At 42.1% G+C, this 17,570-nt stretch overlaps 1 protein-coding gene across 15 annotated transcripts in view; it reads right to left on the minus strand.

Annotated features, from left to right (window-relative positions):
* Window positions 1-17,570, minus strand: part of LOC146512465 (calcium/calmodulin-dependent protein kinase type II subunit gamma) — a 42,009-nt gene that overhangs the window by 3,958 nt on the left and 20,481 nt on the right. For 2 of the 15 annotated variants that reach the window (XM_085169731.1, XM_085169738.1), the window contains 16 exons: window positions 17,381-17,483; window positions 16,833-16,916; window positions 16,438-16,532; window positions 15,887-16,009; window positions 15,656-15,739; window positions 14,462-14,504; window positions 13,606-13,668; window positions 11,003-11,043; window positions 10,193-10,276; window positions 8,286-8,330; window positions 8,084-8,138; window positions 7,801-7,881; window positions 5,180-5,320; window positions 2,754-2,829; window positions 2,547-2,641; window positions 1,045-1,281 (listed from right to left, as the gene is read on the minus strand). In XM_085169731.1, coding sequence (XP_085025857.1) covers window positions 1,049-1,281; window positions 2,547-2,641; window positions 2,754-2,829; window positions 5,180-5,320; window positions 7,801-7,881; window positions 8,084-8,138; window positions 8,286-8,330; window positions 10,193-10,276; window positions 11,003-11,043; window positions 13,606-13,668; window positions 14,462-14,504; window positions 15,656-15,739; window positions 15,887-16,009; window positions 16,438-16,532; window positions 16,833-16,916; window positions 17,381-17,483 — 1,446 coding nt within the window. In that variant the 3' untranslated portion in view covers window positions 1,045-1,048. The remainder of the gene's footprint in view (window positions 1-1,044; window positions 1,282-2,546; window positions 2,642-2,753; window positions 2,830-5,179; window positions 5,321-7,800; window positions 7,882-8,083; window positions 8,139-8,285; window positions 8,331-10,192; window positions 10,277-11,002; window positions 11,044-13,605; window positions 13,669-14,461; window positions 14,505-15,655; window positions 15,740-15,886; window positions 16,010-16,437; window positions 16,533-16,832; window positions 16,917-17,380; window positions 17,484-17,570) is intronic. The other 13 variants (XM_085169732.1, XM_085169733.1, XM_085169734.1 and 10 more) reach the window with 13 other exon arrangements.

A 17,570-nucleotide genomic window follows, 5' to 3' on the forward strand; every position in this document is an offset into this window, starting at 1 on the left:
GTAGGCTAACCACGTTATTACATTAATGCACGTAAGGTGAACTAGCAAACATCATCATAGCTACATGCGGCTGTCTTCTTGTTTGATGGCAGATACTCCCTTCACCCTGGCCAAAAAGGCTAAAATGACCAAAGAAAAAGTGGGAAACAGTTAAACATGAGAAGTTTTTGGACAAAGTTTGTGTTTTTTCCATTGATTAAGCTCTGCCTCCAGCCAAGAGTGATGCCATATATGCCCCAATAGCTGCAGAAAAGGCTAACATTGTTATCTTTTTACAAAAAAAACAGCTAAAAATAAGAGGTTTTTGGACCAGTTTTGTGTTCTCCATTCTTTAAGCACCAGTTTGAGCACCGTTTAAGCACCGGCACCGTTTCAAAAGTACCGGTTTGGCACTGGTATCGGATAAAACCTAAACGATACCCATCCCTACCGGTGATATCAGATATACTAAATAAAGTCACATTAGGGGGAAAAAAATACAAGATTAAAATGATCAAGGGTCCAGGGGTAGTTTTAGGGGGCATTTTTGGTCTTCCTGCAGCAGAGATTCCCAGCTGGGTGTGGCTACTGGGATGTCTCAACATTATTAAAAATATTTAAAAAAAAATATTTTAAATATTTAAAACTGTGTCCTGTGGACTATTTAGACCAGGGGTGTCAAACTCAAATACACAGTGGGCCAAAATTCAAAACTGGAACAAAGTCGCGGGCTAACGTTAATATTTATTGGAAAAAAAAAATCTTCCTCTAGATATAAGAATGAATCTTTTTTTATGGACTCAAACAAGTTTTGCTGAAAAACTGAATATGGAACAAGCAAAGCTTAATACTAAACAGTATATATATATTAGCTGTATAATACCAGTAGGCCAGCTCTAATAGTAATTTGGTATGGCTTTGCGGGCCAAATGTAATTAGGCTGCGGGCCAAATTTGCCCGCGGCCCAGAGTTTGACACCTATGATTTAGACTTTTCTGTAACCGATCATGTTTAACCCAGTAATGCAGAAACAAAAAAACTCATGTGAGGAGTAAGCATGTGTACCTGATCACTGTAGTGGTGCAGCAGGCGCTCCCGAGCAGTGGAAGTGGACGTTAAGCCACTTGCCATCGCGGCGATGCCACACTCTGGTCTCCTCTGATTGGCTGGAACGGGGGCGGCCGGTGGAATCCACGAACTGTGTGAGCCGGATGTAGGCGATGCACGCGGCGTCCTCGCCGATCAGGTGCACGTGTGGGTTGAGCAGGGTGGTATGCACGGGCTTGCTGTTTTTGCTCAACACTGCACAAAGCAGAAGATATGTCCATGGTCAGCAGCGACCTCCAAGCATGAAAAATGAACTGCAGTTCCTTCAATCCAAAATCGGGTCGTACCTGAAGTTTCCTCACGTTAAAAGGTAAAACAACCATATTTAAGCCTGGCATAAATTGGTGTGTATGGCTGATTTCCCCTTCATTTTTTAATGTAAACAGTGAAATCACCCATTAGTATTTATTAGGACGTAAACTGTAAATATTAAGGGCTTGGCTCACTGAAACTATTCAAGTCACTGAGGTGGACCTCTCGTCTTTTATGTTACAGTATGCCATTTATGTGTATGTCACAGTTTTCTGTGTCGATGTGACGCAACAGTCCATGAATGCACCATGCTAACAAAGCTTAGCCCTTCACCTTCTCATGCATACATGATTTCAGTGTGGCTGTGTTCATATTTCACTTACAGTCTATGGATCACAGTCCTCACTGGATACAGAGACACCACAGGATTAACTCACACTGACGGCAAAGCAAAAATACTCTTTGACTCTTTGACATTCACTGGGAACAATTCAGCTATTACTGGAAGAACATCTCGTCCCATAAACTATGCAGTTAGCAGACTTGCCAGCTTTACCTATAGGAGCCTACAGTGTACCTCACTACATGCTTTAATGCCTGGTACTAATACTGTATAGTGTATTCTTCTGTTATTTGTTTGTTTGCTTGATTAAAAAAAGGCTGAAATGTGTTGGTCAAGTAATACTACAAGAGTTGTCGTAGCTTTGAATTCTTGAGATCATTGTTCTTTTTTATGCACTTTTATTTAGATTTTATTTTTTCATATTTAAATCCCTAAAATAAATATTTTAAAAACACAATCACAACCATTTTTGACAGATACTCGTCTTAACTAAGGGCTGAACACTAGTTCAGGCCGTGGATTGACAGAAAAATGAGGGACTGGATGTGTACCATCATCACGGTTACATTTTCTGATTTTGGCTAAATCAGGAATCTTGACCTTCCAAATTCAACAATTTCCCTTTTATTTATTTTTTTATTTATTGGACATAATTGGGTTTACAACTAATTTGAAAGAGCCACCAAAGCTGTGTGAGTTGAGCTTATTTTCTTTAAATAATGAAATAATGATGAGTGCAGTTATAAATAGTCCAATAGTGGAGTTTATCCACACTGCCAACTATTCTTGCCATTTCCTAAGTTGCCTGATATTTCAAACCCCTTAAAATAAACGGTATATTATGCAAGTAAAGAAGAAGACTCACAGTTTTCAAAGTAGAATTTGTGAAAGTCCATGCCCTCCACCAGGTTTCCCAGAGCCTCTGGTTCGAAAGAGGTGAGTCCAGGATCACAAATCCTCCTGAACATGAAAAAAACCCCCAAAAACAAGATGAGCCTGTCACCAAATTGCACTCGTTTTCACTCACAGAAAGCATCTGCTGCTTTTCACTTTTACACACAGTTGTACTCACGTGTAGGCATCGAAATCTCCATTGTTGATTGCTTCAATCAGCTGCTCCGTAATCTTGATGATCTCCTGTTTACGAGCTGCAGACAGAACAAGAGACAGAAAGAGGCAAACAGATGGCAGCTGGTGAGATGCCAGTTGGAAGGTGAGACAATAACAGTGTGGTGGGTTTCTGCACAATGACATTTTGTCTCATCGCTTCAGCTCCTGCCTTCCTTCACGCGCTCTTCCTCTGTGGCTACGGCTCAAGTCCCCTCTTTAACCTGGTCGCCCGGATCCAAAAGCTGCCTCGTCACTGGAGCTCGACCCCCATCACCGTCTCTCGCTCAGCTTCTCGCCTTTGCTACGACACAACAACTGACTGAACACGACTCTCCGCTGTGAGCACACACTGGCAACTAAACAGAAGCAACAACTCTGCTAGTAGAGATCACAGCCTTCCTCACTCGAGGCCCACTTAGCTTTCTCCTGCTATGACCAACTGTTAGATGCACAAGTGAGCAAACTTGCCAGACTTTGACGGTTTTATTCCCTCAGCTATTCGATGAACTGATTAACAGTAACGGTCTGATCAACTTCAATCCCTTTCTTCTTTAAGTTTCTTTATATGTTCTTAGTTAACATCTGTTCCACACCAAACAAGCCATAACCTACAAGTTTACCATTTATTTATGCTAGTTGTTATTCAGTGTAAAGTGCCTCACACACTTTTAAAGTAACAATAAAACCAAATGAAGAGATTACACGTGGTACAACCCTCCTCTCCACAAAATCAATCAAGTGATATTTTCTTCTAGTCAACAAATTCTATGAAAAAAACTAAAACCAGCAATAAACCGAGAGCACTGCATTTTATTCTGTGCCTTAAGAGCTCTACTGATTTCTAAACACATCAGTGAACCACACTGATGGGCCAGACGACATGCTTGGTTATTAAAATCAGCATGAGCGCTGCAGCTTATCTTGACTCGTGTAGTTAAGTTGTTCCTTCTACTTTTAAGATGAAAAGCAGAAACAATACAGATACTCCAACGATGTTTTATTTCATTACTTGGAGCACTTAAACAAATATCAACGGTTTCTAGTAAATAATCGCTAAACATCCTTTCACCTGCATTGTCAGGATTACTGCTACTATACAGTATTACAGTATTATCTAGGTCATTTTATGTTAGTAGTTCATAAAAACTGTGTTGCATGCCCCACTTTAGGAGGAAAAAAAGAATTCACACCTCAAAAACACAATTTCTGTTACTAATGATGTAAAAAGTGAAATAAAGATCAGCATGACAGACACTTGGGAAATTCACATTTATTTTTGCTGTGAAAAATAAAATCATTCATTCATTCATCTTATTCATTTTCCATGTTTTTCTCATCTATGTTGCACCCACATAATTTGAAAATCACTGCCATATCTAATGGCTGCCTATTACGATTTCAGAGATTATTACTAAGAAATTGTAGTTTAATAATACAATTTGCTATAAAAGTTCTTGCCATCTACTACTGGTGTAAATGATCTGGCATGTTTCTATGCATGTGACGTTAAAGACAGCTTTCTGACGCGTTTCACTGAATTAAGGGGGCATTAATGTCATTTTTTTTTCCACCTGACAAGTTGTATCATTACTTCAATAATAAGGCATGAACACACCTTTAATCACCCACACCATCTGGCTGCCTGAAATACTCAGAAGGGCAACAAAACCAGAATAACCTCTTTTTCTTTCCGCTGCTCCCTTTAGGCATCGCCACAGCAGATTAACTGCCTCCATCTCACACTATGGTTAAACGTTAAACCAGCTCTGTGCATGTATTCCTTCACTACATCCATGAAACCCCCCTGCAGCTTCCTCTTTACCTTCTTCCTTCCATTCTCCAATATAGCCACCATCACTCCTCTGCACATGTCCAATCCATTTCAGGCTCGCCTCTCTAACTTCATTTCCAAACAGCTCATCCCGAGCCGTCCCTCTGACGTCCTCATTTCTAATCTTGTCCATTCTAGTCACTCGCAATGAAAATCTTAGCTTCTTCAGCTCTGCCTCCTCTCTTTTTGTTAGCGTCACCCTCTCCAAGCCACACATTATAGCAGGTCTCACTATCAACTTTGGAAATCTTCTCTTTTACTCTTGCTGTCATCGTTTTGTTGCAAATCAGGCTTTACTTCGGATTTGACCCGGGTGTTTAAGCTCATCGGCCTTCACTACTTCAATATGATACTTAAATCAAGACAAGTCAACTGTAAAGAAGCAAAACTGGTGACCAGACGACTTATTTAGAACCAGCTTTTTAAAAAATAATAAAAAAATACTCAAAAAACCCACTAACACACTCAAGGAATGCAGAGTTTCAGCGAGCAGCAGGTAACAGTGAGGCGATGGCAGGGAAAACCGAGTTAGTCAGTTAGTGCGGATGTGTTCTTACTCTGCTTAGTGTTGCTTTTAGCAGCGACAGTGTTGCTCCCTAGTGGAGCGGCAGGTATGGATGACTGTGAGAGTTCAGACTCGGGGCAGGAGCTGTTGCCTGTGCTGTTCCATGCAATGCGCTTTACGTCATGCGGTGGAACTGAAACACACAAGGGGTAGTCAACAAACAAAAACATGTGGATGGACAACAGACAAAAATGACAGAAATATGATCATTTACACATAACGCGCACACACTTAGCTCATGCAGGGGGAAAAAAAAAGGTTGATGAAGGTGATGTGGGTTAGTACATTTGGTAGAATAAGAAAGAAACAGCTAACACTGCATTTATGACAGACATGCAGATGGGTGACATGAGGACAGGGTGGTAGCTGGAAGCCAGATCAGTGCCGCTCTGATCGTGATGCTGTGTGATGTGGAAGTCAGTTAAATGCCTGCTCTGCTCACATCTACTCTACTCATAACGCTAATACACATTAACATTAAGCCTCCTCTGATGAACTGGAGCACTGAGCAAAGAGACGATCGAAGCCATTGTTTGTTATTTGCTCAAGTTATGCCTGTGGGGAAACTTAGCATGTTCAGGAAGGAAGGCAGGAGTGGAAAATGCACACAGGAAAGAAGTTAGAAGAGGAGGAGGAGGAGGAAGGGAGAGGGGGAGAGATTAGATTGTACTTTAGTGCAAGTTTGCCTTGCAAGAGCAGGAGGATGAAGACAAGAGGTCAACAGACTAGAGGAAAGATGACAGAGAAAATTTGATTGGTGAGGAATGGTGTATTAAGAGAAATGGAAAAGAAATTAGAAGATGAAAATACACACACATACACACAAAAAAAAACAAAGAGTACAGGAAGACTGAGAAAGTGTGAGGACGTGACGCTCTATGGCGTGCAAGGTCAGACAGACAGGCTGCAAGGTCTGTGAGACTGGGCGACTACTTTAGGGCGATCAGCCGCAAGGTAAGCAAGACTTCCTCCAGATGGAGCTGTCACATTAGGAGGACAAGGGGATAGATGTAGCCATCACCAAAAAACAAACGCACACACGCACGCACACACACGCACGCACGCACGCACACAGGTTTCAGGGTTCCCACAGTGGCCCCGATGACAATAAAAATCTGTGTTTTTGAAATGACTTTCCACTATTAGAGCTAACATGAGAAGAAAAGAAACATAAGACAGGGTCTGTTATTTTTTAAAAGTTTGATCAGAGCACAGTGATGTTAAAGGGGACCCGTTATGTTACAATAGTGGATACTCATGTTAAACAAAGTGTCATATAGCCAGAATAAATTATAAGTTTTTTCCTACTCTTGGTTCTAAATGATATCAAAAACATAATTAAAACGGTTGTCTGATGCACCCGTCCCCACCGTCCGCTGTTCAAAACCTTCCGTTTGCAAGGGGCAGCCAATCAGAAAGAAGTTAGTGTAAAGAAGGGGGGATGAAATGAACTATTGATCACACAAAACAACTTTAGTAGAGTCAAAGCATTAAAAACAAGATGGTGTTAAAGAAGCATAACAGGTTCCCCTTAAAGTGTCCATTAGAAGAAGTTACACAAGATCTGTGTTGCCTTGCTCTCACACAGCGAGCAAGAATGGAGAGCAGGAAGTGTGTCAGCAGTCAGTGTGCTTAAAAACAAACAAACAAACAGCATGTTTGTCATAACTGCTGAAAGATTATTCCAGTTTATTACAACCTAATTTCAATAAGACTGCATATAAAGTAACTGCTCATATCTGGAAATGCAGTGGCACTGTTGAGGTGAAATCCAATAGGCCAAAAACACAATTGACCGATTACCCAAGATGTAAAGCAGTGACTTAGTGATTTGGTGGTTTTCAAAGAGAACATGATGCTGATCGTGTGGTCACAGTCAGAAGACTTCACTTGAAGCACTTAAAATCTGCCTGTTTACTGTTTTTAAAATTATTGAAGCAGTTTGGGATCATCTTGACAGAGTAGAGCAAAAGGGAGGAAAATCTTTTTGTGCATTTGTGGGTACGGTGAATGAAATATTAATTATCTGAATACTGAAACGTCTCAATGGAAACCTGGGTCCAAGAAATAGTTTTGCTACTGGGGAAATAAAGATTTGTCATTTAATTCAATGACTTGTTTCTACTGGAATCTGTCATTTGTCAATGTGCAGCAAATGCTACTGAAAATAATAGTTTTCAGAGCAAGCTAGTGCTGTCGTGTCCCCATGATCCTGTTAAAAAACTGATTATTTAAGCCGTGTTACACAGCATTAATTGGAAAGCCGTTGCTACAAGATGGCCAAATGGTGTCGTTATGCTAAAACTACCAAACTAAGATCAAAAATGCAATAAACTGGAATTAACCTACAGAAATTTGTAAAAGCCAAACATAAAGGTGAATCATTTCAAAAATCTAAAACCAGTGGGAACCCTAAAAGAAAAAAAAGCTTGGTGGATCAGAGTGAGGGTGGGGGCTCAGAGATGTAAGACGTTATTGCCGGTGACTACAGAAAGCCAGGGTGGGAGTGAGGGGGGGGGGCAGGTGGTGGTGGGGTTGGGGGGGGGGGGGGGGGGTGTTATGTCCTGGCCAGAGGCGCCCGTATAGCTTTCCGGTTGCCATGGATAAACTTACTGGCAGGTGAGCTTTGAGGTGAGGGCAGAAGTGGGGGCATCTCCTCTGTGGCGCTGCCCTGACTCAGCGCCGTACTGTCCGCTAGAACACACATACAAAACGCAGCCAGACACACAATAAATACACACATACACACACGACAGACACAGTCAAAAGTGTGACAGACACGCGTATCTCAGCACACCTGCCAGTCAGTACAGTCCAAAAATAAATAAATAAAAAAACTCACTAAATGGGAGACAGAAAGAGAGAACAGGATAAAGGGAATAAAACACTGGAGTACCTTTCCTACCTTTCATTTCCTCCTCGTCGTTGGTGGCATTGCTTTCTGTTGATCCCTGAGATGCAGAGGAAAGAGACAGACACATGCTGAAATCAAACGCTGCCAGGATCTGGCAGGATCGAGCCCATCAGGTGCGTGTGATGCTCTGCGTCGGGCTTCCAGACAGAAATAAAAACAACAAAACACAAAACATACATCTCACCTTGACTCCATCGGGAGCATTGTGCACCACTGTGCTCTGAGATTCCTGCGATACAGAACAAAACAGTTAGTCCAAAATATTGTCCTTAAACAGTGCCTCTCAACTGGATTTAAAGTGGGCCCCTTTATTTTTTACCTCAGCCAAAACTTAAACATCTTCACAACAGCTAGTGGATCCAAAACTTTCAAGAGTACCCGTGGCAATGGAGAGGAGACACTTATTTTGGGCTGTAACTAATGAATGTCTCGTCTATAAAACACCAGAAAAGAGTTTGTAATTTCCCCAAACGCTGGTCACACACTAAAATGCATCTTCAGATGTTTGTTTGGTCTAAACACAGAGATGCTCTCAGAGAAAACGAAACACAGGGGAATCATTTGCTGAGAGCTCACTCAATCAATTAATAGCCTCATCATTTCTGGTCTGTTATCATTTATCAGATTTTACTGGAACTACACCGAGATAATGAGAGCATACAGCGTTATTGTTTTACAAAACACAGTTAGGAGAATTAAATGCATTAGCTGCAGTTTTCTGTTTTATGTGTGAAAGTATCATAAATATTACTTTGAAAAGAAAAAAAAGACGCAGATTCTGTTAGCTTTTAAATAACCTCAAAACAGACACCTGATGCTTGACCCGAGACTTCACAGAGCAAAGAAAATGTGGCCACAGTCCCACAAGCACTGGGTCAAAGAGTTAACGTCCCATTTTAAACTGGAACAGTTTAAATACAACGCCCAAGGCTGCACCCAGAAGTACCACGAGATCTGGCAACTGTTTGTCCCATTTCAGGACGGAGCTTCTTTCCTTTCACCACACAGTCTGTCCTTCTGTTTGTTTTCAATTCTGCTCATATAACCAATAAATGCATAAATTACTTTATGGAAGGAGTTTTGTACTTTTGAGTCCTGAGTGCTAATCCATAAATAAAAAGCTTAATAACTATTATTACTCAGTTTAAAATATTAAAAAAATACTAAATAACAAACCCTTGAGAATGAGAAGCTGCTCAGATTTTGCTCAGTTAAACGGGTAATATTTCATGATAATTGCTGCAGGTTAACAGTAGGTTGATTGGCTCTGTGCAGTTTTACCGTGTATGCATTACATAACTGGGGAACTGCTCTTTGAGCTGATCATCAGTTTCTCTATTAGACGTTTTTTTAAACATAATATCTGTGTCTTTGGGGGACCTGTACCTCCAGTTGAGAAGCACTACCAAACCAACCCGACAGTGTTATCCAACCACAACACTACAAGATGTAATTTAATGCATGCTAGTAAAAGCTTCTCAAAACCACAGCATGCTAGGTGCTGGATTGGAGCACAATGGTCAAGTTTTTCACTACAATGAGGATGTCAATGGGGATGTTATGGATGGTGTGAGGTTAGAATGACAAAGAACAGCTGGCTAAAATATGTAGATGACAAAGAAAGATGTTAGGATGGGAAAAAGATAAGAAAGTAGCCGATTGAGGATTATATAGAAATATAAACATGGGGGCCATTACATAAGACTGAATTGTACTCTGATATTAACAGGTGGAGGTCTCCAAACGGGGTCTCGACAGCTTTACGAGCTGCCACTTTAGGTGCACACAGTCCTGCAAACAAGGTCATGCTCCTGTGGCTGACAGGGTGCACGTGTGCACCTGTTTAGATTTTTTTTTTTAAACTAAATTTAAATCATTTCTAAAAGTGTTTCACCTAAATCAGGAGCACATGTGCACCATGGTTGGTAAGCTTATTGGGACAGGGGATGTTACAGAGCAAGACCTCCTGGGTGGTAGATGAAGGATGACAAGCAGATGATGGAGGATGAGGCCCAATGGGTTACTATGCAACTACTGAGGGGACAGGGGGGATTAAGAGGCAGGAACTGACACTGCGGCGGCCTACTGTACCATCTGTGCGTTCGTTGCCATGTTGGTGTCTTTCAGGGCATTGATGGCGCTCACTATACTGTTCTTACTGTTGTTGGTAGAAGGCTGGGACGAGAACGCAAACACTCAAAGTGAACACATACGTCACACACACAGAGAAAGATGCATTAGAATTGAAACACGCCTTTCAGGAAACGGGGCTAATGTTGGTGGAAGCTCCCGGGCTATTGAGAGTTAACAGGGTAAATGAGAGGGTGAGTGCCATAGAATGGCCTCTAGATCATCCCTTTTACTGCCTCACTAACTCTCTATGCCGCTCCCACTTAACTACACAGAGTGACCCCTGGGGCAGAAAAGAAAAAGAGGAGTGGGGAGCGAGATGCTTAATAGCAGCAGAGGCTGATGGAGATTGCCGGGAAACAGAGCAGCAGACATTTGACTGAAACTGACTAAAGGTGAAAGAATAAAACCAGCATTAGGGAACTAATATTTATAAATTATGAGTGAAAACGTTGGTTTAAAAAACAAAATGTTAAAAACTTGTGGAAAGGACTGCAGGATTATGGGATCTAAAAACCATAGAAAGAAACTCCTCTGCAGATATAAAACAAGGTCAATGTGAAAATGAAAAAAAAAACAACCTTAAAATGAATAATAACTACTGCACAACAAAAGATATTCATTGAAATAATAGGAGGAAAAGTGCGCAAAAGAAAGACTGTGAAAGACAGAAAAAGAACAGAAGGCAGAAAATCGAGGTCAGCTGACAGAGAGATAGGACACCATGTAGCAGAACAAAAGAGGGCAAAGAGGTGATGAAGAGAACCTTACCTTAGCAGAATCTGACTTCTTGTTGAGTAAACTTTTGCATGCTGTGGGAAAAAGGAGGATAGAAGGGGAGAGAAACAGGTAGAAAAGTTAAGATTTACTGATGATGATAGTTCGTTCGTACCTCTAACCTACAGTACATCTATGAATCCCCAACACCTCAGTCACTGTGACAAAGTAAGCTTAGATGTTTCCAAAGCACAACATGCATTTAATGGATTTCTCTGGCATTTTTCGCCCCTTGGCTGTACAGGCTGCTACACTCTGCAAAACCCATTCACATCATAATCCATTCATTGCCATCTGGGGATATAAGAGAAACCTGAGAGCAAAGTAAACTTCCTCAATCCATTTCCTGCCTGGAAGACCCTAGCAGATCTAGAAAGAGAATGATGGCCAGACTCAAACTGCCGCCAGGACTGACAGTGATGAGATAGGTTAATGTAAATCATTGATTTCCTTTAAGGGCTCCAGTCACTTTTCCTCTCAGTCTAACGCTCTCAACTCTCTCTTGCTTGCTTTTCTCTTGTTTTTATACCAACACACACAGGTTCCAAAAATCTTATCTTGAGTTTCTTACCTTCCAATAGGAAATTGGAGAGGGATAGAGGGGGAGGGAAGAGGGGGGAGGGTTGTAAGAGAGGGCTTAGTATTTCAATACATGAGAGGAGAGATAAGGGGCACAGCATTTACAGCAGCAAACAATATCAAGTGAAAACTCATGCTCCCTAATCTTGGCTGTTGCATTGATAGCAGCTTATACTTTGGCCTGGCCATGCAGCATCCAAAGGGAAAAAAAATAAAAAATTTTAAAGTTGAATTTTTAGTTTTCATTTTCATTCAAAAACTTGAGAAAGGAGAGCTGATTGTTCACAGTGCAAACATCTGCTCTTCATTTGGCTACATCTTCTATCAAGCAGTCACCAGGGTGCTAATGTGACAGCATGGGACTGCCACGTTCACATGCTCTCTAGCACAAATTTAACATGGCAAGATGGGTAAAGGTCAAGGTGACCCACAGGAGGAGGGCTTCACCACTCGAGCAAGATTCTAGCTCGGTGATGAGAAAGGAAAAATGTGTTAGAAAGCATCTGAAGGTGTGTCTCCCGAGAACATTTTGTAGGAATTAACCACACAGGACACCCACATGCGAAAGGCAGCAAGGCAAAAACCGAATTAGAAACACAGAGAGATGCTTCAAACCCACACTTCTGTCACATTCTGCTATAATGCCATTAAAAGGAAACATCATGAGCAAACGGCCAAGCCTTGCCTCAGAGAAGTGCAAGGAAGCAGTTATAGGTTTGCAGTGATGAGTGACATCATCAGAGGACCAAAAGCCAAAAGCCAAGAAAAAGAAAATAAAAAACAAAAATCTTGATTATGGATGACTTAAAAGGAGGAGAGATGAGGAATCCAATCTGGAGTGATGATGTCACACATATTTACAGAAACTTACAAAACAGGCAACTTGGTCCAGTCTCAGTGAAGGAGCCCGCATTCGGAGGGCTTTAGCTGACAATTAAAGCACCACAGGCACCCCGAATCTCAGCGCACCAATCACACATCCTAGGATTAACACCCGCCTCCCCTTAGGTGTCTCAGGTGAAGTTATCTCCCCATAAACATTTTACCTTTATCCTGCCTACAAACAGATCCTATGGAGAAGTGTATAGACACTGCAGAGCAAAAAAGATCCTCCATTCTAAAAAGGGAGACAGAGAATCCACTTTGCTCTACATTGCTTCTAATGTACTCAATCCATGGAGCCACCATTGGAATCGCCGACCTTCACCACCCATCTCCACCGGGCAGGATGAGAGGAAAATCTGATTTTAATACTTTCAAAACAATCCCTCCATCTAATGTGGCAGACTTGCTGCCACGTTAGCTTGTGGGGTTCCTGTCTCAAAGGGGAACTTTGCTTTGAAAGTACTAAAACAGACCTTCAGAGGGGGAGTTGAGACGTGGGATGCCTTTAACCTCAAGTGATTCATCGGGAAGAAACGGTGATGTTTTCAACAGTAGCGGCACTGAAGTCAGCACTCCCATCCTCCGTCTCAGTTATTCTCCCCTCTAGCTCCTCAACATCCAACTTTCTTCTTTTGTCCCATCAAACCCAGGTCCGACGATGGCAGCACGCCAACCCAGCTCTTGCCGGCCCCCTGCAATGTGAGTTCCCGCCCCCAGGATACATGCCCCTCCTCATCCCCTGCCCCAGTCCGCCCTGTGCGAGCACAGAAACGTAAGGGGTCAGCTGGAGGTCAGGATGGAGCTTGCTGGAAGTGACGCCATAACTAAGTGAAGATGAAATGTGGGTTACGAGGTCACGATTGAATGGCGCTGATGTGTGAATGTAAAAAGCACTTTTTAGTGCAGGCTGACGTAAACTCAAGTGAAGCTTATTTACATGATTGCTACACAAAACCCCTAAATGAGCAAAATCTGTGAGGGGATGCATGCTTGTGGGTGTGTATGTTGATGAGGATGCTCGCTAAGGCTGCATGCAGGATTTGGGGGATGGTGATGAGGGCCAACCCTGTCCCATGAAAGAAAGTAGCTGTGTATGTAAAGAGGAAGTGGATGGGCGTGTCTCTGGGACGTACCTTCCTGAGCCAGTGAGGCCGTGGAGGAGGCGGCAGCAGCAGAGTTGGTATGCTGCCGGCCCACTATTGGATAGAAATGCTACAGTTGGGAGGGGCTATGGAAATTATGCAGGTCGATCTCATGCTGTTCAGTCATGGGCCGAGAAAGCTACAGGGGGTGCTGGCTACAGCCCAGATGCATCTTAGACTTTGATACAAACGGGCCAAAGCAAAGACGTGCACCCCTGTGGATTCCTAGGCCCAGGGTTGAAATCATTAGCCATCGACTGACCAATTACTTAAAGGCTGAGAACAAGGCTTCAACGAAAACAAGTCACTCTCAGCAGGCTGAGATAAAAAACACAGAATCTTAATAGTCACCTGGTTTTATAACACCACACTTTCCCCCAAACATTAAAAAAGAAAAATCTCATTAAAGTCTAGGCTTTGTTCTCTCAAACATGCTCCATGGGCAGCAGAAAAGAGGGACACATACGCGCGCGCACACACATACACACAGGGAGAGATACATTAGCACAGACAAGGACATAACTGGCACCCACATATAATCTGGAACAGATTATGACAGAATATCAGATTTTAGGCTGCTAACATACATGATAATGCACTCATAATAATTCAGTAATACAATATTTCTATCATATCACAAAGAAGCTTCGTGTTTCAGTTCAGTTTAATGTTGTAAGCAAGCAAACTCCTGGGCGCACACAAAAACATTGTTATTTTGAGAATGAGTGGGTGAGTGTGCGTGTGTGGTGAGGGGGTTAAAAAAGGTGCAGAGGACTCTATCCACTTTCCTTCCTCCACTCCCTCTGCATGTGCTGCGTGGGAGGCTGAGGGCGAAGGGCACACCCACCTGAGAAGTTTCTGGACACCAGCATGGTGGTGAGAATGGCTCCCTGGAGGAGGAGGAGGAGAGGAAGGAGAAGAGAGAAGTGAGGGGAGGTATAATGAGAGCATGGCGTTTTTCTTTATTTACTTAATGTTGTCTGTAAAACTCTGCCTAATGTTTAAAAAAAAAAAAACAACCCAAACTTGTATGCTGTCTGAGGAGATGCACCTTTAACTGTACATTCTCGCATCTCAAAGCCCTACATTCCTCTATGCAAATTAATTTAAATGATGCGGCAAAACGAAATAGCTGATACTTGAGGCATGAGTTTGCATCAGTGGCAGTGAATGCAAACTACAGTAACTGGAGCTGGTTGACATTTAAAATGTTTCCAATAGAGGAAAAAAAGCAGAGGTTCTCAAAAGTAAAATGTTCATATGCAGCAATTTAGAAGATCAAAGACTTTGGCAGACATTTGATCTCAGGGTTTGGCTGATAGTTTCGATGGTTGATATCAACCCCTCAAAGCAGCGTAATTTACAAACCTTAACATTTTAAACCTCACAATCCAAAATATATGTCAAAATGATACAATAGACAGGGCAGGTCTCAACAGCAAATGACAATGAATGAGATGCACAGCACAGCGAGTTAAAATATTTTCAATAGTCTCCAAAAACAGACGCATAGAGTGAACTCGAGCTTTCTGACACTATTGCATTGTTACAACTCAGAAATAATCGTCCAAACACAAGTTTCCTCATATTTGTGCTACGTTTCTATGCTAACACAATAACTAACTCATGAAATGTCACGCACAATAATACCCATATCACAACTACGTTGCACTATTATCTAAGATGCACAACAATATCTGTGTAGCTTAACATATAATACACCAAACAAGGTATTAGTTACTTATTCACTGCACTGTTGTATTGCTGTGTCTTGTTATTATTATTCAATTCAGTTCAGTTATATCATCTTTCTCTGCCATGTGCCCCATTCGAGCCATGAAATGTTGACAGATCAAAGTGGAATGATGAATATTTTAAGAGCACCTACATCTTTTAATAAAAGTGTTGACTGATAGATCACATCTCCCAAGAGGAAGAGATGTGGTATACTTCCACACTGATATTTTGTCCCAGCCCTTTAAAACCACAGGATAAAAAAAAAGTAATCAATCAAGGCTGGTTTAAAGCCTGAAAAGCCTACCTTGAGTTTTCGGCGAGCATTGAACTTGCGGAGACATTCGACCGTTTCCTGTCTGTGCATCATGGACGCCACTGTAGAACGGTGCTGTAAGGGGACAAAAATGGAACAAAATAAGTCAACAGATTCTCAGGGCAAGTATGAATCCGAGTTATAGTTATGTGACGGCTTTAATATGGTAAATCCCTAGGTTTCTCCATAATGTACTCTGTGGTGATTTAGGTGAATACTTACGCAGATCCATGGGTGTTTGAGAGCCTGTTCGGCAGTGATTCTTTTGGCTGGGTTAATTGTCAACATCTGGTTAATCAGGTTCTTTGCCTCTGGGGTCACCGTGTCCCACTCTGGAGACGGGAACTGAGGAAATGGGAGAAATAAGTGATACGTCAGTTGTGAGAGATTTCTGGTCAGCTGATCAAGTGGGTTTCTAGCAGATCCATGCCATATGGAAACCAGTGCTTGAGTTAACTCATTAAAATAGGGAAGATTATGGAAAGGGGGGAAAAGGGTTTTGGATTCACAGAAAACATGCTGCAGTTTTAAAACTCAAATCCCTGCAAACAGGCTGAAAAGTGACTTCATTATTCATCGACTGAGAGAGGAGAATACCCCTTCTCTGACTCTCACACACTCTCTCTCACACACACCCCTCTGCAATGCGTCAGGAAGGCCCTGATAGGATCAATAGCTTTGGACCACATCTCAATTGGACACTATTAAATGTTCAAAAACTGCTTAGCAAACCCCTGCACTGCACCCATCACACCTAACACACACACACTTACATCGTATGCCCCAGCTTTGATCTGCTGATAGAGTTTATGTTGATCTTCATCCCAGAATGGTGGATATCCCACTAACAAGATATAGAGAATAACACCTGACAGGAAACAAAGAGGGGAGAAGTGATTCAGAAAGATCATGTTACAATACCATTTACCGTGGGCAGCAAAGAATAAAATCAAGACAAGGAAATGCAACAGTAAGAAAGGGAAAACTTAGTTATTGCAACACTTTATAAGCACAATGAAGTCACCTCTCTGAGAGAGGCTGCAAGATCATCATGCTTTTTTTATTATTCCCATTAACCCCTACGAAAACAGTTTTACTTTTAAATGATACTTAAAAGCTGTTGAATAGGTTCATTCAACCCGAGGCACACACAGGTGTCAAAACTCACCACAGGCCCATATGTCCACAGGCTTGCCGTAAGGGTCCTTCCGCAGGACCTCAGGGGAGAGATAGCCAGGAGTGCCTGCAAACCCTGCCCAACAGATAAATCAGAAGATACAATTAACTTTTATTAAACTCCCGGTAAAGGCTACTTTCAGGCCGTTATATAAACAGCTTAAATTATAGCGACCCGTACGCAGGGCCAGATTATGATAGTGTAGAGTCACTAGCAAATACCCATTAATCATTTCATCCCCGCCACAGAGTCAGCCAAGTGCTGGCAGCTTGGCTGTTAGCCAAGATACAATGACCTAAGCATGACCTGGAAAGTGGCAGTGAGCCTCTTAATCAATGCTCCTGCAAATATTCTGTGGCTTCAAAGCAGCAGCAGATGTGAATCTATGTGGCTTGCTGTATGAAAGAGGGCCTGTTCAGCAGTGATTTATGCCCGGTGTAGGAACTATCAAGTGCTAAACACCCAGATAGAATAACAGATCAGGTAAAGAACCTGCTCATTTGATATGCGTGTTTGTGTCACTGTTTTTGTTTTCTTACCAAACCAAGCCTGCTGGTCCCCCTGCACTTCAATAGCAAGTCCAAAGTCTGCCAGCTTCACTGCGGCTCCCTTCATCTTACTGGCCAACAACAAGTTCTCAGGCTGAGACACACACACACACACACACACACACACACACACACACACACACACACACACACACACACACACACACACACACACACACAC

The sequence above is a fragment of the Neolamprologus multifasciatus genome, chromosome 8 (genome assembly GCF_963576455.1).
Source record: "Neolamprologus multifasciatus chromosome 8, fNeoMul1.2, whole genome shotgun sequence".
Taxonomy (NCBI): domain Eukaryota; kingdom Metazoa; phylum Chordata; class Actinopteri; order Cichliformes; family Cichlidae; genus Neolamprologus; species Neolamprologus multifasciatus.